This window comes from Hakea prostrata, chromosome 5 (genome assembly GCF_041222555.1).
Source record: "Hakea prostrata isolate BN-2017 chromosome 5, UWA_Hpros_2, whole genome shotgun sequence".
Taxonomy (NCBI): Eukaryota; Viridiplantae; Streptophyta; class Magnoliopsida; order Proteales; family Proteaceae; genus Hakea; species Hakea prostrata.
Genome location: NC_142604.1, coordinates 24,261,797 through 24,288,129, shown reverse-complemented (window position 1 = coordinate 24,288,129; position 26,333 = coordinate 24,261,797). Strand labels below are relative to the sequence as shown.

At 38.4% G+C, this 26,333-nt stretch overlaps 1 protein-coding gene across 1 annotated transcript in view; it reads left to right on the top strand.

Moving 5' to 3' along the window:
* Positions 1–25,978, top strand: part of SMC3 (structural maintenance of chromosome 3) — a 68,604-nt gene extending 42,626 nt beyond the window's left edge. Inside the window, exons 15-28 of the mRNA XM_089155130.1 lie at positions 660–818; positions 22,069–22,377; positions 22,467–22,643; positions 23,370–23,453; positions 23,529–23,738; positions 23,816–23,905; positions 23,999–24,120; positions 24,207–24,362; positions 24,481–24,588; positions 24,694–24,754; positions 24,938–25,072; positions 25,200–25,287; positions 25,364–25,436; positions 25,522–25,978. Of these exons, the coding sequence (XP_089011256.1) occupies positions 660–818; positions 22,069–22,377; positions 22,467–22,643; positions 23,370–23,453; positions 23,529–23,738; positions 23,816–23,905; positions 23,999–24,120; positions 24,207–24,362; positions 24,481–24,588; positions 24,694–24,754; positions 24,938–25,072; positions 25,200–25,287; positions 25,364–25,436; positions 25,522–25,642 (1,893 nt within the window). The 3' untranslated portion in view covers positions 25,643–25,978. The remainder of the gene's footprint in view (positions 1–659; positions 819–22,068; positions 22,378–22,466; positions 22,644–23,369; positions 23,454–23,528; positions 23,739–23,815; positions 23,906–23,998; positions 24,121–24,206; positions 24,363–24,480; positions 24,589–24,693; positions 24,755–24,937; positions 25,073–25,199; positions 25,288–25,363; positions 25,437–25,521) is intronic.
* Positions 25,979–26,333: the final 355 nt, after the last annotated feature.

Genomic DNA, 26,333 nt, shown 5'->3' with positions numbered 1-26,333 from the left:
GGTTGGGTGGAGAGCAGGAGTGTGGGGATGTAGGAGTGCCAGTTTTAACAGCCAGAAGACACTAATTAGCAATTGATTAACTCCAGAAAAGAAAATGACTGATTCGTTTCACTTGAAAACTAGAGCAAACTGGGTGTGTTTGAATGGTGATTTTTACAGAGCATTGGCTGTTGTGCCATCAGTAGAAGAAACACATTTATGGTATGGCAGCTTGATTGGCACCCATGTTTTGCATACAAGTGGGCCCCTCTGTCACCTGTCAAAATTAAGGTAAATAAAGTTTAAATTGGCAGAAAGAAACATGAACAAGTAGCTTAAAACTCAAGATAAGGCAGAACAGTTTAAGAGCTGAGTAATTGGTGAAAGTGAGATAGAATGTCAGCCAATATTTAGTTGGAGTACTAAATGTAACATTTGGCTGAATCAGAGGGTGACTTTATTTACTACCCAATGGATTTGAATTCTAATTGGCTACTTCTCCTGCCCATGTGGCTCAAAATAAGAATATGCTGTCTTAGTGCTAATTGCTACCATGCGCATTATGCTACCTTTCATCAAATGCGAGCCGATTAGCAGTAAACTAATATTTTCCTAGAGGCATTCATATTTCTATTGATGTGCCCACGGAGCTAAAACCTTCATTTCTGTTTCGTTTCCAGGAAAAACAAATGAATCATGTATCCAAGTTGAAGGAGAAAGTTACTACACCTGAGGGAGTTCCACGCCTTTTTGATCTGGTCAAAGTTCAGGATGATCGGATGAAGCTGGCATTCTTTGCTGCAATGGGGAACACAGTTGTGGCTAAAGACCTGGATCAGGTGGGTTAGAATCTCTTGATATTACTTAATATTCACTGCTATTCCTTGAAATATACACCATGTTTGTTAAATTATATCCAAGTTCGTTCATGTTTTTGGACTGCACTTTCTATACATTCAGCAAGATCTTGTTTATGAGAGAATCACAATTTCATTTGGAAATCTGGTAGTGTTCTGAAAAATGAAAGGGAAAAAACGTAGTAAAATCTGTTCGAAATCCAAGTCGTTTTAAAACTGCGGGTTCAAAATCGGGTCAAAATATCCGTAACCTTTTTGAGTCCGTGAATAAGCATGGAAAATACATTTTGTTTCACGGGGTGAAAGTTTATCTAAACCAGGTTGTAGAACATGGACAAAACAAATACATTCAAACATACTTGGTGGAAAGGAAAATAAAGGGGTATTAGGATGCAAGATAGAAAATGGTATTCCATTATTCAACACAGATGAAGGCATGCGATTAATCAAAAAACAGGCAGTAAGAATTGCATCACACCAAAAATTCTTTGAATCCTTGATATAAAACTTAAGAGAGTGAGCAATGTCCAAAAGGTGTCTATTCTTACATTCAGCCACCTCATTTTTTTTTTTGGGTGGTGGTGGTGGTATAGGAATAACTAGTTTGATGTATCATGCCCTTGGATGAACAAAAATCAGATATCTCAGTTTGTACATATTCTAGGGCATTATTAGACTGCAAAATTGTAATAGAAGCATCAAATTGAGTCTTTATTTCATTATAAAAGCTTTGAAAAAGAGAAACAAAGACTGATCGATCCTCTAATAAATACACACATGCCAAATGGGAATGATCATCCTCACAAAGTAATGAAAACCTAACATATTTTTGACTTGACATGGAACCCAAATGTCAGAATTTTCTAAGGAAAATAAAGATGAGCTACGAGCTTTACTACTAATAGGGAATGCCACCCTATGATGCTTTCCCAGTTTGCATGCTTCGCATTGAAGAGATTTAGACCGGCAACAGAACCGTAAGTTGTAATTTGGACAAGGAGGGATAGCCAAGATAGAAATGCCACTAAAGTGGAGCAGCAGCCACAGTGGAAGGTCCAACATTGTTTAAGTAGTGCAGTCCACCTTGTTCAAGCCCTCCACCAATCATCCTCCCCATCTCCAGATCCTGAAAAACACAATAAGATGGAAAAAGGGTAATAGAATAGTTAAGGGTCTCAGTGAGTTGACTAACGGAAAGCAAGTTCAAAGGCATTTTTGGTCAAATATTGTAGAAGGTAAATGCATGGAAGGTGTAGGAGAGACTGCTCCACGTCCAAGTACTTTGGTGGAGGAGCCATCGGCCAGAACAACAGGAGATGAATTAGTACACTTGGTCAATGATGAAAATAAATGGGACCACAGTTGTCAAGGCGCCTAAGCATCTGGGCGGTCTTAGCCATGGCAAAGCAACCCTCACTTTGTTGCCCAAGGCATCGCCTAGGCATCCAGGTGGGCTGGTCGCCAAGGCAACTACTTTATTGGTTTCTATTTTTTAAAATCTTTTTATAAAAAATATACCATATCAATGGTATGGAATATAATTGCATTTGATTCTAATCTAAAGGTTTTTATTTGTTAGTTTTGCCCATTGACTATAGGACTATGATACTTGGAATCAAATCAAAGTAAGACAGGGTTAAAAAAAAAACCTGGAAACTTAAGCACTCTTCCTCACTAATTCACAAAACAGAACCCTAACCTAAATCACTTTCGCTCTCTCACAGGTTTCTTCTTCCTCACGGAACTCCTTTGGTTGTTAAACTTTGAACTTTGATTTGTGACTTTGATGTTATGTTTGAAGTTAATGACTGTTCATTTTTCAATGTTATATATTGATTATAGGAATAAAAAAAGTTTGCAAAATGTTTCATACTTAAATGCTAGGAATTTTGTGTAATACAAAAGTTAAAGAATGCCTTGAGTGCCTAAAAACTAACAGCAAGACACTTTGACTGCTTAGTCGTCGCTTTATTGGCGCTTTGTCGCCTTGGAAGCCCTCCATCGCCTTGGTCCCTTTGACAACCTTGGATGAGACTTACGAGTCAATCAGTCATAGAGAAGGAAGCACAGGAATCAAAGATCCATGGAGTGCATGTAGATGTGATAAGAGCAGTATTACCTGTATGAGCTAAAGTAGCAATTGACGTGGAGGCAGAATTGGTTTCATGCTGCTGTGGTCGCTTAAGAAGCATGTCATAATCCACATGGGAAACAGGGGAACTAGTAGACTCTGCTTCAGATTTAGAGGGACTTGAGATGCCAGTGGGTTCACAAGTGTTCTCTGTAAATATTTTGTTTGCTGATTCATTAGCCCAGTCTGGTTTACTGTTCTTTGGCCAACATGTGTCCATAGTGTGATCAGGCTTTCCCCTAAAGGTGCACTGGCTAGTGGACTTATCAAGTTGCTGTCCACCACACCCTACAGAGACACAATAGCAGAGTCCTTAAGGATAGGAGTCGAAGATTTAGAACAGCTAGGGACCAGCCGGTTCAATCGAGAAAAGATGTTATTAAGTGACGGCACCCTCTCTCTAGTAAGTAATTGACTTTTGACTGTCAGATAATCAGGATGAAGTCCAGCCAAAATTTGGCAACATAAACCTTGCTCCATTGCTCAAGTTTTTCAAGGTTAGTGGTGACAGGCTGGTAAACCTTTAGTTCCTCAAGATGGCCCTTAAAAGCACTGAAATCATCATTCAAAGATTTGTCCCCTTAGGACTGGAAAACTCCTTTCATACAATCACAAGTACAAAAGATGTTCTTAGCTTGTGGGTAGCTTTCATAGAGGTCGTCCCACACTCCCTTAGCTTAAGTATGAAACATTACATCGGCAGCAATGTAGGACTCAACACTATTCCACAACCAAATTTTAACAAGAGAATTTTCTCTCATCCATTCATCATAAGCAGCCACAGATTTAGGATCCTTAAGGTCTTGTGTAGGTGGATCTTCCTTGATATACTTGAGTTTGCCCTTGGCGTGGACATAGGCCTCAACATTCTGAGCCCATAATAAATAGTTAGAGACACCACTCAGCTTAACTGTGGTGATCTGAACTTGTAGGGTATCCGTAGGTTTAGGTTCAGCCATGATGAAACAGGGTTTTGCTAGCAGTACAGATCAGCAGCAACACTGAGCACCCTATGAACCTGTAGGATTTAATAACTACAGGGCTGATCTGACCAAGTATGTAAAAGGAACAGAGAAAATCAAGGGATGAAACGCAGCAACCAGCAGAACATGTCAACAGTAGTATAGTCCCAGTACCCAGCTGGAAAAAAGAATGATACCGAAGAATTTCAGAACCAACTAGGAACTTTACACAGGCAAGGAACTAGCAGTATACTTGCAAAACAGCAGGGACAAAACAAAAACAGCAGTTAAGGCTTGGAAAAAAGCAGTACTTCACTAACACAGGGACTTTACTAGAATGATCAACTGGGATCCAGGGGCAGCAAGGGCATCTCCTGACTTTGCATTGAATCAGTGGAGGAGGACAATAAAAGAGGTTACCTCAGTTGAAGAACCGGTGCCTGGAAATCATAGAAGGAAACTTTTTGCATCGAATAGTCCCTGTGAGTAGTAGATAAACCCCTCACGTATTGCTGCATAGCTGGCTGAAACATGGAGAAGTGCAGGCTTCGGATGGTCTTCATAAAATTATACTCCATCGGAGATAGATAATTACTAATCAGACTGGAAAAAAAAAGGTTGATCCCTTTATATCATAATGGCCTGATTAGGCATTACTCAGTAGGTAGTAGGGTAGGCAAGGAAATAAAAAAAGGTTACTCATAACTGCAGTTTCAGAAACTGAGACAGGATCAGACTGAAGGCTCTGATTCCATGTAACAGTTCCTGGAACTTAGAAACAGGGAGAAGAAGGGAAATTAGAAAGAGAGACGAAGAAAAAAGGGAAAAGAGGGAGAGGGCACGCACGTTTCTGGCTCTCCCCTGTTTTCTTTATTTATAATCTAGATTCAATCCCAGTTTAGGAGAACTTTCCTAAACTGGATTGCAGCAAAAAGAGAAATACATATTGCATAGAATCTCTTAAATCTACAAAAAAAGGAAACTGTTCTAAGAAGATTTCTTGTCAATCAAGTAAGAAGAAAAATAGAAAGTAATAGGAAATCACCAAAATAGAAAGTGCCCACACATTATATTAGGCAACTTCCACCCCTTAGTTGACCAAAATTTCATGGAGATCTTGGCCAACTAAGGTAGTTTCGTCAACAGTCATTATGTGGGGTTGATTAAAAATATATCAGGCTTTTATTGGTCAGTTCTTTTGAGAGTTGGTCATTAATGCCCATGTGTAATGCTACACATGAGGGGGAGATTGAAGATTTACTCTTTATCTCAAGACTTTCATCTTAAGATGGTATTTTATAACAACTACTTACTTGGCTGTATTAATTGATACTGCCTTTCACCTACTTGGTCAATAGTAACTCATATTGCCTTTTACCTACCTACTTGGTTTGTACTAACCTATACTGCCTTTTGTTTCATTGTAACCTATATTTGTCTTGTAGAGAGCTTTGCTTGAGGCTCTGTTTTTGGCTTTAGTTGAGCAGAATTGAGACAGACTACCTACTACTTGCCTTCTTACGTAGAGCTTATGTGTGGACATTGGAGCTGCACTTTTATCTACTTGTGGGACATTGGAGCTGCACCTTTTATCTACTTTTGTGGATATTGGAGCTGCCATTTTTATCTTCTCATGTGGAGAATCCTGCTTACTACCTACCTCTCACAATGTAGCCATTGGAGGTGCTACACTTTTGAGACAATTGCTACTAACTACTATTGGCATTATTTGGATAGTACCTCTGATATAATTTTTGCTGCTATGCTTGTGGATATGGTTTATGTTTATTGCCGCCTATTATTCTCATTGTTGGATGGTTCGTCCAACATTAAGATTGTTTGTGTTATTGTTGGTTATCTCTTAGGTGAAGTTCTCTCTGTGTTTATTGCTATTTTCTATTGCTACTCATGCTCGAGATTATGAAGTTTTTAACAGATCCAAGCACTTTGGATATGTACACTCCAGCTTGAGGGGGAGCGTTAAGACATGAGTGATTTATTAGTTCAGTGGTAGCCACACTGTGTGGGGTCCACCCCAGATTGGATAAGATCTGAATGCATTCTGCCCAATTTTGTTCTATTTCCTTGGTAACTACATATTACATTGGGAGATTTGTTTCTATTTTGGCTTATGTTTCTATTTATTTAGTTATCTTTTTGTTTTGTTTTTGTTGCTTAGTTAACAAGCAAACCCAGTTTTATTTTAGCATTAGTTTCTAAAATCTGGCAATTAACATCTAAAATTACTGACTAGGAGCTTGACAGAGTTGGTAATTATCATTAATGGCAGAAGATTGTAAAACTCACACTTAATAGTAGGGATCAACAGGCTCACCTAAAAGATCCATCTAAGAGTGATTCTGTATGGATTAATGTTGATGCACATATTCTTGGACAAATGCTAAATTCTTTGGAAAATCATGTTGTTGATTTCGTTACTCGTATTGATACAGTAAAAAGGTTGTGCGATTATTTAGAAGTCTTGTATTTTGGGTGTATAATTTAACCTGAGTTTGAGTTGGCTTAAGAATTCTACAAATCTGAGAGAAGGGGATGATTCATCACCCAATACTTTCTTGGTTTGAAGTGTACAGATGAAGATTTGAATACGAGGGGCGAGGCCTTGGCGCAACGGTTGGTGGACCACAGTTGTAGCCTTGGGGTCAAGGCATCGAAACAGCCTCCTAAGAAAAATTGTTTGGGTGAGATTGCATAGGATAATTGCCCTCCAGACTCTGCTGTGTAGTAGCCTTTGGCATTGCATTCGCCCTATATGAAGATTTGAATGCCCTATTGCCAATTACATCTAATGTGAAAAGATGTAACAACAGAGAGAGTAATTGACAATTATGGGTTTTCTTGGTGGTTTTAGACCAAATTATGACTCAGTTGGATCTTAGATTTTGTGGAGAGAAACTATTGCATCCCTCACTAATATGTTTGCTCGTGTTTTGAGAATATGATTAATGTACACCATCCACTGACATTTCAGCCTATTTATCACATGATAAGATCAGTGACACCAACATTGGGAATAGTGGAAGTCGTGGTGGCAATTTTGGTTGTGGAAGTTGCCACAAGGCAGGAAGAGGTCAGAAACAGTAGCAACCTATTAGAAAATTACTATCTCACATGGTAAAGGGGCTGCTTATATATGTCCTTATTGTAGTAAGCTGAGCCATATTCAGAAATTCTGCTATAATTTACATTGGAAACTTGGGTAGCAACAACTATGTTAGGTTCACTGCGTCCGTCATACAAGCACTTTAGAGACACCATGATCTATAGTAGAGAGACAATCTCAATTGTTGATGTGAAAACTAATCTTTTAAGTAAACAAAAAATTGATGATGAATTGACATCAACCAAATCTAAGGGTGTTGGTTTGACAGTTAGGGGTAGAACTACTGAGAGGAATTCGGACAGTGAAAAGAAATGTCTAGGTCAAAATCAAAGAACTAAAGCTTGACCCGTAACTACTACAAGAAAAAGGGGCATATCAAATCTGAATGCTACAAGCTTCGAACAAGCCAGAAAGCAAGTGGTGGTGCAAACCAACCAAAGAAAGAAACCTCTGTAGAGGCTAGTGTTGCTGAAGATGGGAGTGATTCTGAGATGCTACCGGTGTCTAATGACAGAGTTAGATCACAAGAAGCTTGATTCTAGGTGTTCCCACCATATGTGCCTTAACCGTGAGTGGTTCTTTACTTACAAATCTTTTCAAAGTAGAGTTGTGTTGATGGGGAATAATTCTCCTTGTAATACAATTGGGAAGGGAAATATCCGAACATGATGGTATTATCAGAACTCTAACTGAAGTCTGGCATGTTCCTTAGTTGAAGAAAAATCTCATCAATTTAGGCACCTTTGATACAAATGGGTGCAAATACACAGTTGAAGGTGGAGTTATGAAGGTTGGTAATTTGTATGTCTTGCAGGGTACTACAATAACTAGATCCATTGCGATAACTTCATCAATTTCTGATTCAGATACTACAAAATTATGGCACATGAGACTAGGCCATAGGAGTGAAAGAGGGATGGCTGTATTAAGCAAAAAGTGTCTAATGTGTGGTCAGAGTACAGGAAAGATGGAGTTCTGTGAGGATTTTGTGTTCAAAAAATAGAAGAGAATTAGTTTCAGTACTACTATTGTCACATCCTCCCAGCCGGTACCCTAACTGGCATACCCGAGAGTGTGATCCACAGCCCCGAAGATCAAGTATCGAGGAAATCATCCTCCCACATACACAATAACATAATCATAAACAGAATTAAATCAAGGTTTAATATTATAAACAAGGTTCAAAACAAGAAATGAACAATCAGTTATAATCGAGTGCGGAAAGATACCAGATATCCAATGATATAAAAAAGGAGTGAAGTGAGGCGGAAACTCACTTCACCAAAATAGCGGAACGTAGTATGAAAATCAAAAGGGATTACAACTGAAACAAATGTACTAAGAAATAAACTAAGATCAAGCGTCTTCAAGTTTATAGATAACGTCTTCATAGGTATGGACTTCATCAATCCAATGAATCCGTTCTAACTTTATGCCGTTCTCAAAAGTAGTACGCAGCTTGATCCGTCGGGGGATCATCAAAGTAATCTTGATCGTTGCCAGCACTTTGCGTGTAATACGCTTCATCACCTTGTGCTTTTGTCTTGCATCGTCATCATAATATTCTGACTGCAGGATAATCTAACAAAAAGAAATATACAACAAGAATGAGTTTCGAAGAAACTCAGTAAAGTAGTTAATCCATAACATCATAGATAACATGTGGCAAAACATAACATGATGCAATGCAGTATGAAACAAGTAATGTATGTATGCGTCTAACTCTATGTATGCTGGTCTCTATGGCAGACATGCTTTAAGTCATAGCACCGTACTTCTTTGGGAAGGTCCGCTCACATCCTCAACCATTTAAGATATCTTGGATTCTCTCACGGATCATTTCACCGGTCTTGAGCAGCCGGTTGGTAATGGGTCCTTCATCCCTCAGGACAAACCATGGCAGGGGGTTAAGTCAACACACTCTCTCACAACCATTTGGCATAAGTCTTGGCGCATGTCGGGGAAAAGCCTAGCCCAATGCAAGTCATCTACTCGATTACATCAACTCGAGTCCGGATACTTCCATTCCTCGCCCGAGCGATCCTTTCCGGTATCCTTTCCACTAGAGTCACGGATATTACTCACCGGACTCATCAACCCTATTTGTTATCCACATATGGTAAACGGGAAGCTCTCATGTCCCTTCACGGATCATTTCACCGGTCTTGAACGCCCATGAGCCCAAGTCTAGCCATATGCAACCCTCCAATGAATGGCCCCCACAATGTGATTCCCGTCCTCTCACGGATCATTTCACCGGTCTTGAGCGCCCGTGAATCCCCATTGCTACCACGGGTCGTTCGGTCTCAATACCCTTCCGAATCGGGTCTGATATAACAGGGGTGTATCCTAGCCAAACACCACTAGACATCCCTAGGTATGACAATCATTGATTCGGGAAAGCGTCGATGGGCATCTTTGGAGAACATCCCATACTATTTCCTCCGATGTCCAAGGACAGAAGTGTCAAAAGGACACTTCCCAATCCCAAACCAAACTTAAGCAAACACATTCTCAGATCAGTCATGACATACACAACCAGTAGTTCATCATATAAAAGAGAATGTAAAAGCAACATTGGATTAAGCAGTAATAAGTAATTCATATAACATAAATAATGAAAAAATGATATAAACAAGTGCTATTGTTCCCACAGTAGGAGATCATAATTAAATTATAATAACAGTAAGTAATCTCATAGTTCCACAAAGTAGAAACCAGAGAACAAGCAATCTATGTAGTTAAGGAATCAACTGTCCTTACCTTCTAACTTGAATGGAATCTTAAAGAATCAAGTATGATCTTGACTAAACCTGAGAAGACAGTCCTAAACAAGTGTACACAACATGTTAGGAAAGATGCATAAAGGAAAAGATCATAAATCAATCGAAACAGACCAAGATTGAGGTTGCTGTACTCATTTGTCGATTGATTGGTCTGCTGGACCAGTCGACCAATGCGCATAATGGCTGCAAGAATCCGAATTTTGAGAATCCAGAACCGAATTCGATGGTTCAAAAGGGTACAATTAAGAGGGGAATTATCATGGTAGTATTTTAGGGTATAGAGGATATCAAATCATAACTCAAAACAAGTTCTCAAGTTACAACCTAGAAATCATGAGGTTAACCTAATTAGGGTTAACATAGGTTAGGAGGGGAAAATAAAAAGATTAAAGATAATGAACTAGGATATGAAAGAATTCAGATCTAGTAATGAAAACATAATAATTGGGTTAACATGATCAACTAGGGGATTCCTGGGTTTAATCCAAGAGAATTAGGGTTTCACCCTTTTGGCTCCCTGGACAATTAATTGTGAGATCTGAATGAACAAAGACAAATCAAAACAGGAAAGTAAAGATGATTAAGTTTTAGGTTAACACAAGGTCACCCAAAAAGGATTTCCCTTTCACAAGGTAGGTTACCAAAAGTTCTCCAGACAATCACACAGGTTAGGGTTTCAAAGAATTAGGGTTAGGGTTTTCAAAGATTCCACTGGCTGAGGTTAAGATCATGATGATGATCATGAGTCTTAAAGAATATGGTGAGATCAGAGAATTGATGATTACAAGAATGCTTCATCACCTTTCTGATCTTAATGAAAACAGAATAAAAGAAAGAAAATCAGAGATAGAAGAGAGAGTGAGTGAGATCATACCTTTGCCGTAGAAAGATGAAGAATTCTTCAAGTCTTTGTAAGAGATCAACAGAGAATGCAAGGGAATGGGTTAGATTAGGGTTCTAACTCGTTCCAGAGGCTTAGGAGGCAGAGGAGGCGGAGTATTCCCGAGATTAGACTTAAATAGAAGAGACAGGATTCAAATTTCAAAAACAAAATCAATTGGTCGATTGGTCCAATCGACCAATGAGTCGACCAATCAAGACATCAACTTCAAAACAGGGAATTGAAGGCTCAGATCAAGTCCAAACATCAAGGGGTTTTGCACACCTCTAGAGTGACATACCTAGGAGTTAGAAATGCCTTTGAATCAATACAGAGACCACTCCAAGACCATCAACTAATCCAATCTTCATCCGGGTGCATTTTCCACCATTGGGACACTAGCATCAACACTCATGGATTCCAATCCAGCCATCAAGTCTTCAACAGAAATGGCCCAAAGATGACTTCTTGCCTTACTTCGGGTCAGTGGACCTACAATAAATAGAGTTTCCGGATTAGGGTCAAGGCTGGGTTTCACAACTATTAACAGGACCAAAGGAACTCTGGATTCATCCATTCAGATTTGTGGGAACCATCCAAAGTTCTTTTAAAGGGAGCTGGTGTCAGATATTTACTTACCTTATTGATGATTATTTTAGGAAGGTTTGGGTCTACTTCTTGAAGCACAAAAATGAAGTATTTGTTACTTTCAAGCAATGGAAAATTTTGATTAAGAATCAGATTAGGAAGCAAATTAAAAGATTGACAACAAACAATTATGAAGGAGACTTCAATGAGTTCTGCAGGAATAAGGGAATTGTAAGATACAATATAGTTGTGAAGACACCTCAACAAAATGGAATTGTAGAGTGTATGAACATAACCTTGTTAGAAAAGGCAAAGTGCATGTTGTTAAATGCAGGATTGGGCAAGGAGTTTTGGGCGGAAGTAGTAAACACAATAGCATGGTTGGTGAACAGGTCTCCCTGCACAATTATTGAGTGTAAAACTCTTGAGGAGGTATAGTCAAGTAAACCTGCTGATTATAGTAATTTAAAAGTTTTTGGATGTCCTGGTTTTGCACGTATGAATGATGGAAAGTTGGAACCTAGGGCTAAAAAGTGTATTTTTCTTAGATATGGATCTGAGATTAAGGGATATAGGTTATGGTGTCTTGACCCATATAATCTTAAATTTATTATTAGTAGCATTTATTATTAGTAGAGATGTAACTTTTGATGAGCCTGCTATGTTGAATCCTAGAAAAGAAACCCATATTCACAGTGATGAAAGTCAAATACAATTGACAACAGTGAACTTACAACATATTCAAAAGCTATTTCTTTAGTTGATTCTTCAAAGAGGTTGTTAGCCATGAATGAGGAGGTTGAGTCTCTTCATAAAAATCAAACACGGGAGCTTGTTAAGCCGCTTAGAGGGAAGAAGATTGTTGGCTGCAAATGGGTCTACATAAAGAAAGAATCCACCACAAGTGATGGAGATACTAGATACAAGGCACGATTGGTTGCAAAAGGTTATAGTCAGGTACAAGGTGTTGGCTTTAATGGTGTGTTTTCACATGTTGTTAAGCATAGTTCCATTCGTGTTTTGCTTGCTTTTATTGCTATACATAATTTGGAATTGGAGTAACTTGATGTGAAAACTTCATTCTTGCATGGTGAACTAATAGCCTGAATGTTTTATTATAGAAGGAAAGGAGGATCGCGTTTGCCTGTTGAAAAAGTTGTTATATGGTTTGAAACAGTCTCCTAGACAGTTGTATAAAAGGTTTGATTCTGTTATGGCTACTTTGGGTTACAATAGGTGCAAGTGTGACTGTTGTGTCTACTTTAGAAGACTTTTTGATGATTCATCCATATATTTGCTATTATATGTTGTTGATATGTTGATTGCTGCTAAAGATATGGATGTGATCATCAAGTTGAAGCAATAGTTAAGCACTGCATTTGAGATGAAAGACTTAGGGGGCAGGAAGAAAGATTCTTGGTATGGAAATCAAAAGGGATAGAAAGGCAGGAAAGCTATGGTTATCTCAACAAAAAAACATGGAGAAGGTCTTGGAGCGTTTTGTTATGAAAGATGCAAAACCTGTTAGTACTCCAATTGCATCTCATTTTAGGCTTTCAGTTACTCTATCTCCTCAGACAGATGAAGAGGTGAATTATATGTCACGTGTTCCATATTCTAGTGCAGTTGGTTCCATTATGTATGCTATGGTGTGCATTTGACGTAACACTTCCCAAGCAGTTAGTGTGGTGAGTAGATACTTATCATATTTACGTAAAACTTATTGGGAAGCAGTGAAATGGATATTTAGGTGTCTGAAGGGGACCTCTGGTGTGTGTTTGGAGTTTGGGAGGATTGGTGATAGGTTGACAAGTTATGTTGACTCAAATTATGTAGGTGATCTTGACAAAAGAAGGTCACTCACAGGGTATGTGTTTACTTTGAGAGGTTGTGCGATCAGTTGGAAGGCTACTTTACAGGCTACAATTGCATTATCTACTATAAAAGCAGAGTATATAACGGTGACTGAAGCAATTAAAGAAGCTATTTGGCTTAGAGACTTGTGTGAAGAACTCAACATGGTTCAGGAGGTGACTGTTGTCCATTGTGATAGCCAGAGTGCTATTCACTTGACTAGAGATCAGATGTATCATGAGAGGACCAAGCATATTGATGTTCAATATCACTATATCAGAGAGGTAGTTGTTGAAGGCCATATCCAGATATTGAAGATTGGTACTGAAGACAATCCAGCTGATATGTTGACAAAGTCATTATGTACTAGCAAGTTCAAGCATTGCTTGGACTTGATTGGAGTTGGTCGCATTAGAGCTTAGCCCATGAAGAGGCTTTTGGAGAAGATGAAGATTATTTAACTTTGTGGGAGAATTCAGGTCAAGGTGGAGATTTGTTATGTTTTGACCCAAATTCTTGTACCCAATTTGGAAGATGGACCCGCACCAACATATTTTGGTGGCCGACTTGAATGACCCGTTTACCCAATTGGAGTCTATATATATGTATCTTATGTTCGCCTACCACATTATTGAGAGATCTGAGATTTTCGATTAGGGTTTTGGGTGAGACTTCTTGTAACACCGTTCTTGGCGATTGGTTGTGAGATCTCCTTTTGTTCTTCTTCTACATAGTGTAAAAATTCTTCTTCTTTGCTCATGGACGTAGTATACCACATCGGTGTGTGAACCACGTTAGATCTTTGTTTGTTTTCGTTTTTGTTTTGTCTTTGATTCGCTATTTCGTGGTGTTTGTTTTAACAAACTACTATGAGCCTTCACCTTAGTTGAGCCCTTCTGAAGGGAAGATGATATTCATGGCAGAGGAAAACTTGCTTACTACAATAAATTTCATATTTCACAACTTGCTTCTTCCATTCATATTTCGTTAGTGAAAGTTGAAGGCACCAATATAGTTCAACCAGACCAAACATTGTCCTTGACATCATTTCTTTACCTTCTTAATTTTCCATTCAATCTTGTGTCTGTAAGTAAGCTTATATATGCTTTTCGTTGTTCAATAACCTTTAACCCTTGATTCTAAAGGTGGATTGGTAGAGGATGTCAGTTATGAGGGTTGTAGTTGTTTGAGGATATTGAGTCTCCTTCTGTTGTTTATGCCAATGTTACTTCTCCTTATTAAATTTATTGCTGCCTTAGTCATCGTCCTTGGATAGTTTAAGGGAGTTAGATTTTACTTTTCAGTCTTTATTGAGTTTAGAGTGTGAGTCATATTAGTTTAGGAAGCTCCACCGTGTGAGTTATCCTCTAGTGTCAACAATAGGTTTGCTTTTCCTTTTGCATTAGTACCCTTTGATGGTTCGGGTCCTTCTTCAAAGTTAGGCTTTGGATATTTTGTGACATTTTTTGGTGACCATTCCAGGGTTACTTGGTTATATTTACTGAAGAATCATTTTGAGTTCCTACATTTATGCTTTTGTGTTTGAAATCAAAACTCATATTTATGTGAATATGGGAACCTACGTAGCGATAATGCTAATATGTACTTCTCTACTCCCTCTTTTGAGTTTACCATGCAAAAATGTATGCTTTATAAGTCTTCTTGTTCTAGCACACCACAACAAAATGGTATTGGTAAAGAGGAAAATCAACACTTGATGGAGGTCATCTGGTCCTTGATTTTTGAAATGAAGGTTCCTAAAATGTGTGGATGGTTTTGTTTTAACTATATGAATGGCCTTGTTTTAACTATATGCTTTCTTATAGTATGGCTTCATCTGTTTTTTTAGGAGGTATCCCTTAATTTGTCTTATTGCCTTATACCACATTTGTCGTTGTTCCATCTCTTTGGGTTGACTTGCTTTATTTGGGATAATCATCTTAGGTTATCCAAATTGGATCCTAAGGCGTTGAAATGCATATTTCTTGGGTATTCTCAAACTCATAAAAGGTATCAGTGTTATTCTCTAGATTTGCAAAAATATTTCGTCACTACTAATATATCCTTCTTTGAGCTCTACTCCATTCTTCTCCACTTATGTTTCTTCCAACGAATTGATGGTGACCTCCCTATTTGTATGGTTCAGTCATCTCCATCATCGTTCAAGAACTTGCCTCAACACCCATCTCGCCCCCTCAAAAAAGGGTGACCTCTCTCAAGATGGCGAGATCTCGAGCAAGATCTTGCATTTTTGAATGGACCAACTTGACAATACTTGAGGTCCCATCTCGGGGGGTTTTAAGCCTTAGGTTGAGCTCAAACTTGGGAGTTAGCCTAATTTAGGCCTTCTGACCACGTTGGTGGGCTTAAATTTGTGAGTAAACAACCTTAGTTATGAGTTCTAACTCGACCCTAAGTTTGAAATCGAAATGTTGTAGGAATGAACATGCAAGGTTATGAAACATGAAACATAGAACCATTAGGACATATAAATGAAAGCAAGTGATAAGATACACCAAATAACTTAAATAGCAATAGAATTCCATCCATATGAGTACGATACAACATCACATTCTTGACTCTCAAGCGTACAATAATACAACCATCATAATAAAAGTGTTGCGTATAGCTCATGCTTCACATTCTGTTGCCGACGAACTTCCTCCCTGACTCCTTTGGGGCTGTAGAGGCCTTGTATGATATTGGGCCTCAAGATTTTCTTTGTAGTTTAGGCTTGGGCCCATGTGGCCTAGGTTGAAGAACTTCTTCAAATGGCCTTGTTGCAGGTCAAGATCCGATGTCAATCCGACAAAAAATAAGGCATAATTGGATGTTTGGAAGGTCTTAGCGAGTTGGGAGGTGAGAGAGAGCGAGACAAGTCTCGCTCGAGAGATGGCATTAGAAGTGGTTAAGTGGACCGAGATCTCGGTCAATATTTACTAAAAAGGAGATCACGTATGAGATCTCGACTCACTATCTCAAAGTAGGGAGATCTTAAGTGAGATCTCAAAACATGATCTCTATAGTCCTCACTAGAAGTTTCAACACAAGCTCCAGATGCTCAGATGCTGGTGTATATGAGTAAGTGTCACGCAATTGTTGCTCCTCTACACTCACTGATGCTAACATGTCATACATGGTTGATGATCTGACTACATATACTCCTTCCCTAGTCATTTTCGATCTTGATGTACCTATGGCTCCCCAAAAAGGTGTCCATAGTTGTACTCGGCATCCCATTACTTTGTCTCTTATTCTTCTGTTTCCCCTACCTATAAATCCTATTTATTCACTATTGATACTCATCCCTTACTTAAGTGTAGCAGAAACATTATTTGATTCTGGATGGACGACAACTATGGAAGAATTGCCTGCTGTCAAGTAGAATGAGACCTAGGATCTTTTTTCCATGACCCCTAGGGGAGTCTGCAATGTTGCTGGGTATTTGTTGTCAAAGTTAATCTTGATGGTTCCTTTGCTTGACTAAAGGCAAGATGGATTGCAAAGGGCAATTCCTAGACTTATGGAGTGAACTATCTGAATATGTTTTCTTTGAGGTGAAGCTTTCCTCTGTTAGACTCTTGATTTCTCTAGTAGCTACTTATTAGTGGACCTTGGGGCAATTGGTTGTTAAGAATACTTTCTTGCATGGTACCGTTCCACAGGAGGCATACATGGAGAGCCTCCGAGGTTTGTTGCTCAGGGGGAGACTAATGGGCTGGTACGCAAGTTAATGGCCTTAAACAATCTCCATAGACATGGATGGGTAGGCATGTTTAGTGAGGGAGTACCTAGCGTTGGGTTATCTAGGTGCAACAATGATCATTCAACTTTTTATCGGTTCTCATGTGCAGGGAAGATTTTCTTGATAGTATATATTGATGACAACATTATTACAGGTGATGATTTTTTTGGAATAGATGAACTGAAGACTTTTTCAACAGATTTTTCAAACTTTGGACTGGGAAAATTAAAATATTTTTCAGGTGTGGAAGTTAACCAGTTTTAAAGGAAGTGTTTCTTTCATATGTTGGGAAGATTTTCATGATAGTATATGTTGATGACAACATTATTACAGGTGATGATTCTATTGGAATAGATGCACTCTCTAACAAAAGCTTCAGACTAAGGACTTCTAAAAATTAAAATATTTTGTGTCAAAGTTGCCCTGTCCAAAAAGGGAGTGTTCCTTTCTCAATGGAAGTATGTCCTGGATTTACTCATTGAGATGGGATTGCTTGGATTGAAGCCTTTGGACTCTCCTATTGATCAGAAGCTAGTTTCAGAAGGAGGAGAACTATTTGAGGATCCTCAAAGATCATAAGACTGGTGGGTAAGTCGAAGTACTTAACATTAACATGGCCAGACATTGCTTCCCCAGTTAGTGTGGTGGGCTAGTTCCTTTCCCTAGACATCACATTGGGAGGTAGTTATATGTATTCCTCGCTATCTCATGAAAGTAGTACCAGGGAAAGTAATCGTTTATTAGAGCCATGGGCATAGCAGGTTCGTAAGGATTTCTTTTTATGCTAACTGGGCTGGAACTCCAATGGACAGAAGGCCATCTATTGTATATTGTACTTTAGTAGGAGGCATTCTTGTCTCTTGGAGAAGTAAAAGCATGCTATTTTTGCTTGCTCTAGTATCAGAGTATAAAATCATGACACTTTTGACTTGTTAGATGATGTGGTTACAATGACTTCTTTCTAAATTGGGTTTGAAGGTTCCAACTCCTTCGCAATTGTATTGTGATAATCAGGCTACAATCCATATTGCTTCTAATCCTATGTTTCACGAGAGGACAACGCATAGTGAGGTCAATTGTCATTTTGTCAGAGAGAGGATACAAAATGGATTGGGTCCTTCTAGTCTTGTCAAAACTAGTGAACAACCAGCTGATATTTTCACTGTCTTTGGGAATTGGGAGAATTTATTACATTTATAGCAAGCTGAACTTGCTCAATATACATACTCCATCTTGAGGGAGGAGTATTAGAAAGAATATTCTTGACTCAAGATTGCACTGGCGCTAAGGGATCTCGAGAATCTCAAGGGATCTCATTCTTCATACTATTGTTGGTAGCTTTCCCTTTATAAAAGGCTATATATATATATATATATATATATATATATTCTGGGTGTTCTTCCCTGTTTCTCTTCTTCTCCATCTCTTTTCTCCATGTTTTCATTGTCTATTATATTATACTTAGTTTCTATTCTAATTGATTCCTAAGTTGTTGTCATTGAATGGCAATGAATAGAAATAGGAAATGGAAGAGAGGAAGAGAAGAGAAGCAGCAACTAGAAAAGAGACTATATTGTATTGTATTAAGGTGGATACAAGGCAATCTTATTGAGGTCAAAAATACCAAAAAAGCACATAAAAGAGTTAAGGGGAGATCAAGTTGGCACTAACTTGTGAGATCCCTAGGGATCTCGAGAATATTCTCTAACGCTCCCCTTTAGATTGGAGCATATATGTTGAGAGTGCCTAGCTTGTTACAAATATATTCAATTCTCCCAATCCCCAGAGGCTTAGTGAAAATATCAGCTGTCTCTTCATCAGTTCTACCATGACTAGGAGTAACCAGTTCACCTTGCATCTTTTCTCTGATAAAATGACAATTGACATCAACATGCTTCATCCTCTTATGAAGCATAGTATTAGAAGTAATATGAATTGCAACTTGGTTGTCACACCATAGTATCATAGGAGTTGAAGCCTTGAAGCGCAATGCAAAGAGAAGTTGCCGTAACCACATCACCTCACAAGTCAATAGTGCCATAGCCCTATACTGCAATTCTGCACTGAAATGAGTAACAACAGTCTGATTTTTTGCTTTTCCAGGAGACCAGATTGCATCCTAGAAAAGTACAGTATCCAGAGGTTGATCTCTTGTCCACTAGAGACCCTGCCTAGTCAGCATCGGAGAAACCTTCCACTGTGCTATGTCCATGGTTTTGATAAACAATTCTTTTCCTTGGTGCTTTCTTGAAATAGTGAAGAATACATGTAATTGCCTCCTAGTGTGATTTCTTGGGAAAGGAACGAATCTGGCTCATCACATTAACGGAGAAAGCAATGTCCATCTGAGCCTTTGTTAGGTAATTCAATTACCCACCAATCTTCTATATCTTTGAGGATCCTTAAATTGTTCTCCTCAGCAACAAACTTCACATTCTAATCCCTCGGAGAATTTAGAGTCTTCAATCCAAGCATTCTGGTCTCAGTTAGTAAATGCAAAACATACGTTCGTTGAGAAAGGATTACTCCTTTGTAGACTAAGCAACTTCTACACCCAAAAAATATTTCAATTTTTTCGAAATCTTTCATCTGAAACTTTTGTTGGAGATATGTCTTCAATGCATCTTTCCAACAGAATTTGCACCTGCAATAATGCCATCAACATAGATGATCAAGAAAATCTTCCTTCCATGTGAATGCCGATTGAACACTTAGTGATCACTGCTGCACTGAGATCGCCCAAAGTGAAGTACTACATCAGTGAACCTGCTGAGCCATGCCCATGAAGACTGATTAAGGCCATACAGGAATTAACTGCCAATTGCTCTCTTTGCTGCTGCATCTTTTTCACATTACATTTTATGGCCAGCAAGGAATTCAAATATTCATATGTTTGTTTATAATCAGCAAAGTACTGGATGCTGGATCACCCCCTTTATCTCAGATCTGTAAAAATATCGAGACACCTAGAATCGGGCTAATTATGCCAAAATATAAAACTTCTAATTAGTCCATAATTTTTTAACTGTATCAATATGGGTCATCAAACCCGGGTATATGATTTTCCGGAGAATTTGATATTTGTCCAACAATACGGGCATCAACTGTAATACACGCAAAATCACTCTTAGGTGGGCCTGCTGATCCCTGCCGGTGAGCCTAAGTTTTACAATCCTATGTCGCTGTTGATAGTTATCAACACCATCAAGTTTTTTGCCAGTAATTTTATAGAAGAGGATACAACCCCTGTCAAAACCAAACTCTGTTCTTCAAGATGTGGTCAGAAATTTTACCAGAAAAATCAGAATAAGCTCTGAAAAGTACCTGTCAAAAAAAAAAAAAAAACTTGGAACTACTGACAAGTCATGCAACCACCAAAAACCGATCTTCTAAGATCCATAGTATCATCCTGCTATCACATCATCAAATGCATCATGAACAACCATGGGAATCTGCTTTAATTGCTGAGAACATATTTACAACATTGTGCACAGACCAACAAATGCAGACAATGGCCCGGGGGGGTGAAAAATCACCCCTTCTGCTGAAGTCCTGCAGTGTGGGTTGGTAGATAGGGATCTTGGCTTGACCAGCAGAGGAAAGGAAATGAAAAAAAGGCTGGAAAAGTAGGAATTTGCTTAAGATTGACCACTATAGAGGGCTCTCATACCATGTCAATTGAATGGCAGAGAATAGAAATAGGAAGACAAAGAGAGGGAGAGAAGAAGAAGTGAAGAAGCAGCCAGAAGAGAGGCTATATTTTGTTAAGTAGATACAAGGCAGCCTTGTAAAGGCCAAAAATACGAAAAATAAAGCACATAAAAGAGGCAAGGAAAGATCCCTTGGGATCTTAAGCTGGCACTAGTCAATGGCAGCACAATCCTTGGGATCTTGGTTGGGAATATTTCCTAACAGTTTTTATATACATAATACAACATTTTGGCGAAATTTCACTATATCGGTACTTGGTGAAACAAAATATGCAATGAAATCGAGAAGTTTGAAAAATCGACTTGATCTCGGCGAAATTTCTGAAATTTCGCGGCAGTCTTTACCCTCTATAAAAAAGGTCGAGGTCTGAATAAAAGATTCTGAAATTTAACTCAAATTTCCACTGAAATTTTGGAATTTCTGTCATCTCGGTACTGTCCTAGATAACCAAAATTTCGCATCTTGGTTATATAGTTAGTTTCTATTTTAGTATTCATGCATGTGGCTTAGTTATAAATCCTATTTTTAAAGTTTGTTTCTATTGTTAGGATTTGTAAATTTTATGAAACTCAGAGAGCAAGTACCACAGCTCTATGGTATGTAAGGCTGTACTCAGCCCCCACTACAACTGGATTTTAATGAACTGACTATTTGAATCTTTGCTTTGGTTTTATATTCTTGCCTCTTGCATGAGTGCTTAGAAGGGCTAGGGCCTTGTTGCAAGTGCTAAACATCTAGCATCTAGGAAACCTTGCAGTTGACTGCTTAATCCTAGGGCTGAAGGAGACTTCCTGTTGGGAGCTAAATCAACCTATTCTTGTTTTATTCTCGTTTTCAAAGCCCACTGCTACTATTCCTGAGTTACTGCTGCTGTTGTTGAGACCATCAAACTGAGATTATTTCACTCCCAAGCTACTGATGTATGCACGCTACTGCTCCTCCATCAAAACAGGTTGGTGCGACTGAATTTAATTGGTTGAAACATCCATCCACCATCCCCCCAATACTTGAATTCCTACGTAAACCACCAATTTTCTATTTTCAGTCCACTTCCATAACTTTCAATCCAGATGTTGGAATGGAGTGAAACTTGCAGCTTTATTGGTCACTATTACAAGCTTCATTCTAAGTCAGGTTGATCATATTTCTGAATACTGGTTGGCTTTTTGACACTTAAGTGCCTAATTCTGGCCATGCTTCTAGTTCTCTGTTTGTGGGTAATGGGACTGTCATTTTTTATCTTAGTTTTACATTGCCTACTGCAGTTACTTATGTGCCAACTGTTCAATCTACTTGCTGACTTCAAATTGATGTAGTGCTCAGTGATTATAAGGTTGATTGCTTTACTTTACTGTGAACTATCTACCTCAGTGCTTCAAGTTTATTTTACTTGCCTGTTCGTCAGTAACAATTTGGTGGTATTAACAATTTTCTTCTGATTCATTCGTCAGGCAACAAGAATTGCATATGGTGGAAACAATGAGTTTCGACGTGTGGTGACACTTGATGGTGCTCTCTTTGAAAAGTCTGGGACAATGAGTGGTGGGGGAAACAAGCCACGTGGTGGTAGGATGGGGACATCTATTCGAGCTGTCAGTGTTTCAGGAGAAGCCATTTCAAATGCTGAGAAGGATCTTGCTGAGCTGGTTGATCAGCTATCTAGCATACGCCAAAGGATTGCTGATGCAGTGATGCTGTATCGGCAAGCAGAGAAAACAACTTCTCATTTGGAAATGGAGTTAGCAAAAGGCCACAAAGAGGTGAAAAATAAGTACTGCTTTATACTATGCTCGTGTTAAAAAAATTTATACTTAGACCTTGGAGAATTTGAAATCTTCATTTTTAACAGGTGGAGAGTTTGAATGCTCAATACAGTTACATAGAAAAGCAACTAGGATCTCTAAAATCTGCATCACAACCAAGACAGGATGAGCTTGATAGAGTTGAGATGCTAAACAACATTATATCTATGGAAGAAATGGAGCTTAGGAGACTTACTGAGGGATCTAAACAGCTAAAGGAGAAGGTGAGTACGTGACTGTAAAATTTAGTTCATCATCATGCATTGGGATTGCTTTGATGAAATCCAGGTAAAGAATGCCTGACTGAATGTAATGGGTTATTGTTGTCTTTGTTTTCTCAACCATGAACAACAATGATTTATGCTTGACTGATTCAGGTTGAGAAACCTTGTTTCAATTGAATGGCGTTGACCACTTGAATCCCGTGTTTTCCATTCAAGTTGATTGAAATCTATGCGAGTAGCCCGCCCCAATCCATATCTGTTTTCTCTCACAGTCCTGCCCTCTTTTAGTTCCTCAATCTGAACCATATCTCTTCAGTCGTTAATTCAGTTTTATTTCATTGCATGCCTGTGTGACCTAAAATGGTCTTCTTGCAACTTATCATGTATGTAACTATTTTGAATTTGCCTCAAATGTGTGTTCTTTATTATATCATTTCTAGTTTTACTACTCATCCATCCCAACATGCATATTGTCCCTATTTCTAAGTACCTGGGTTGGTGTTTTTCACAATGTTAGCTGCTGACCAAACATTCCAACCTTTTTCCTTGATTCAACCTAGTGATACAACCTAGTGATACTATTACGAAGTCACTGATGTCTTTTTCTATTTGTCAGTTATTTAAACAGATTATATAGAACTTCAGCCTTTCAGATACAGTATTTTGTTACTTGTAATTTTACTTAATATTTAATAATTAACAAAAATGTATTATAATGCCTTCCAGGCTTCTGAGCTTCAGAGGAAAATAGAAAATGCCGGTGGTGAAAGATTGAAATTGCAAAAGTTAAAGGTCAACAAAATTCAGTCTGTAAGTATATATACACAACCTAACCAATTCTAGACCCTCCAAAAAGAATTTCATAGTAACAGTGTCACTCTTCAGGATATTGATAAAAGCAGCACGGAGATCAACCGTCACAAAGTTCAAATGGTTACAGGTCAGAAAATGGTGAAGAAGTTGAAAAAAGGGATTGAAGATTCAACAAAAGAAAAAGAAAAACTAGTTGAGGAGAAGGAAAAACTGCTTGCTACTTTCAAAGAGACAGAACAGAAAGCATTTGCTGTACAAGAGAATTACAAAAAAACACAAGAGGTTGCTTAACAGACATCAATGTGAGTTACATGATTGAGCTGCTTATTTATTCTATTAATGATTTCTATAATATGCAGCTCATCAATCAACATAAAGATGTACTGGACAAAGCAAAAACAGACTATCACAACCTGAAAAAAATTGTGGATGACTTGCGGACATTAGAGGTTTGAATAACCAGCAGATTTTCCATTTTACGTCTCTTGATCTTGCCACTTCTCTCTTCTGCTTTCAAGTAACCTATCATGGTGATGGTCCAGGTAGATATTGATTATAAACTTCAAGATATAAAGAAGCTTCTAAAAGACCAGGAAATGAAAGGGAAAGGGTACAAGAAAAAGCTTGATGATCTGCAAAGTGAAATCACAAAACATTTGGAGCAGTAAGCACTCTCGAGTGGAGAATTCCATGTCAGGGTTGGAACCATATTTTGCAGGAATGGTATTTTATAGCATTTTGTGGTTGCAGAATTCAAAGAGATGGCATAGATCATGAAATTGTGCAAGCAACACTGATGGATGGGACATTAACTGAGGATTGTGACTTGGAAAAGGGCCTGGAAATTGTAGCATTGCTTGAAGCACAACTTAAGGAAATGTCTCCAAATCTTGATTGTATCTCAGAGTATGCACTTACCCTTCTGTATGCTTCTTTTCATGTAGGATACTGTCTCCAGTTTGTTCAGATTGCATAAACTAATTGCCCTTTTGGTTGAATATGCCCTATACTATTATTATCATAGGTACCGGCAAAAAGCTTCTCTGTACACTGAGCGTGTTGTGGAGTTGAATACAGTGACTCAACAGCGAGATGATCTAAAGAAGCAATATGATGAATTGAGGAAAATAAGGTATCCTCTCTATAATTGATTCTTTAGCATGTCTAACGTGTTTACATTGCTCTAGTCGCTGTTCTTTAACTAATTCTCATCTCATAAAATTTGTCATGACTTTAGATTGGACGAGTTCATGGCAGGATTCAACGCTATATCCTTGAAATTGAAGGAAATGTATCAGGTTTGTGAAATGCGTTACCTAGCATGTTAATGCGCCTAATTAATTCTCATTGGTAAATTGCTCACTGACAATCCAAAATGAATTTGTTACCATTTGTGAAGATTAGTGCTTTGAAGAGTATTCATTTTCCTGCTGGTATGATTTAGTTCGGATTGATGAGTTTGAATTATGTGATTGCTGCAGATGATCACACTAGGAGGGGATGCAGAGTTGGAGCTAGTTGACTCTCTGGATCCTTTTTCAGAGGGTGTTGTTTTTAGCGTCAGACCTCCAAAAAAGAGCTGGAAAAACATTGCAAATCTATCTGGTGGGGAGAAGGTTTGTTAATCATCAAATGAAGAGCATACTCATTTATACCTAGTGTACCTCTTAGTTTCTATATATTGGGATGCATTACTATTTTTTTTAATGGTTTTAGCATGACTGACTGATTTTATTTTTGTAGACACTCAGCTCATTAGCTCTGGTGTTTGCACTGCATCACTACAAACCAACACCACTTTATGTGATGGATGAGATTGATGCTGCCCTAGGTACTTAATTACTCTTTAGCTACTACTTTTGAATTTGCTCACTTCCTTTTTGTTCACTTGTTTTACGGTCTTGCAGATTTCAAAAATGTTTCCATCGTAGGCCATTACGTGAGAGACCGAACAAAAGATGCACAATTCATCATTATCAGGTAATGGAGCCATAATCATGGATTACTTACAGATGTTTATGTTTATTTTTCCTTATTATTTCAGTTCTTTTTGTGCTGTTTGCAGTCTGAGGAACAATATGTTTGAGTTGGCGGATCGACTTGTTGGCATTTATAAAACTGATAACTGCACCAAGAGCATCACCATTAACCCAGGGAGTTTCGTGGTTTCTGAGAAGGTGGCTTGATTTTGTAATTTTAACTGCTGTGACATGCAATATAAATATTCTTGGTGTATGCGAACCAGAGAAATACCTGTCTAGGCCATGTAAATGTGAGGCTATTTAGCAACCAGGCACATCTAATGCAGCGTATGTGCTTACATCTGCTTAATTTATGTTCAACGAAATTGTAATTTCTAGGACTTCTCAACACTTGTACAACTCAAAACCCCAAAAGACGATGTGTAAGCTGTTGAACAGCATCAGCGGCCCCTTTTAACTAATTCTAGTAATTAAGTTATATACTTGTTTCTCGTATTTGTGTTTACAATTTTTAAAAGCGTGTTTAAGAAGGCAGTTTCTTATGGATAAACATTATGATGCCGCCGGGGTTATTCGAAACATGAGATTTGGGAATGAGCTGATTATATCTGATAAATTGTCTGAGAGCAATTTAACCATTACCCCTAATGCGCTTCCCTAGTTTTTTCAGGTATATAGCGAGATGGTTTTAAGGGTCACCTGTTCAGCTGGTCTGGGGTTGATGGTAGGGATTGTTTCTTGTAGGCCAGCCTATGGGAGCAAGATCAATGCTGAATTTTGGGTAGAACGGTATAGCTGTCATACCTTTGGTAGAATTTCAAGAAGAGAGAGGTATTGTTGCCAAGTAGAGAAGAAGAGATCGGGACTCAAGCTGAGTCCAACTAAGTTGAGGACT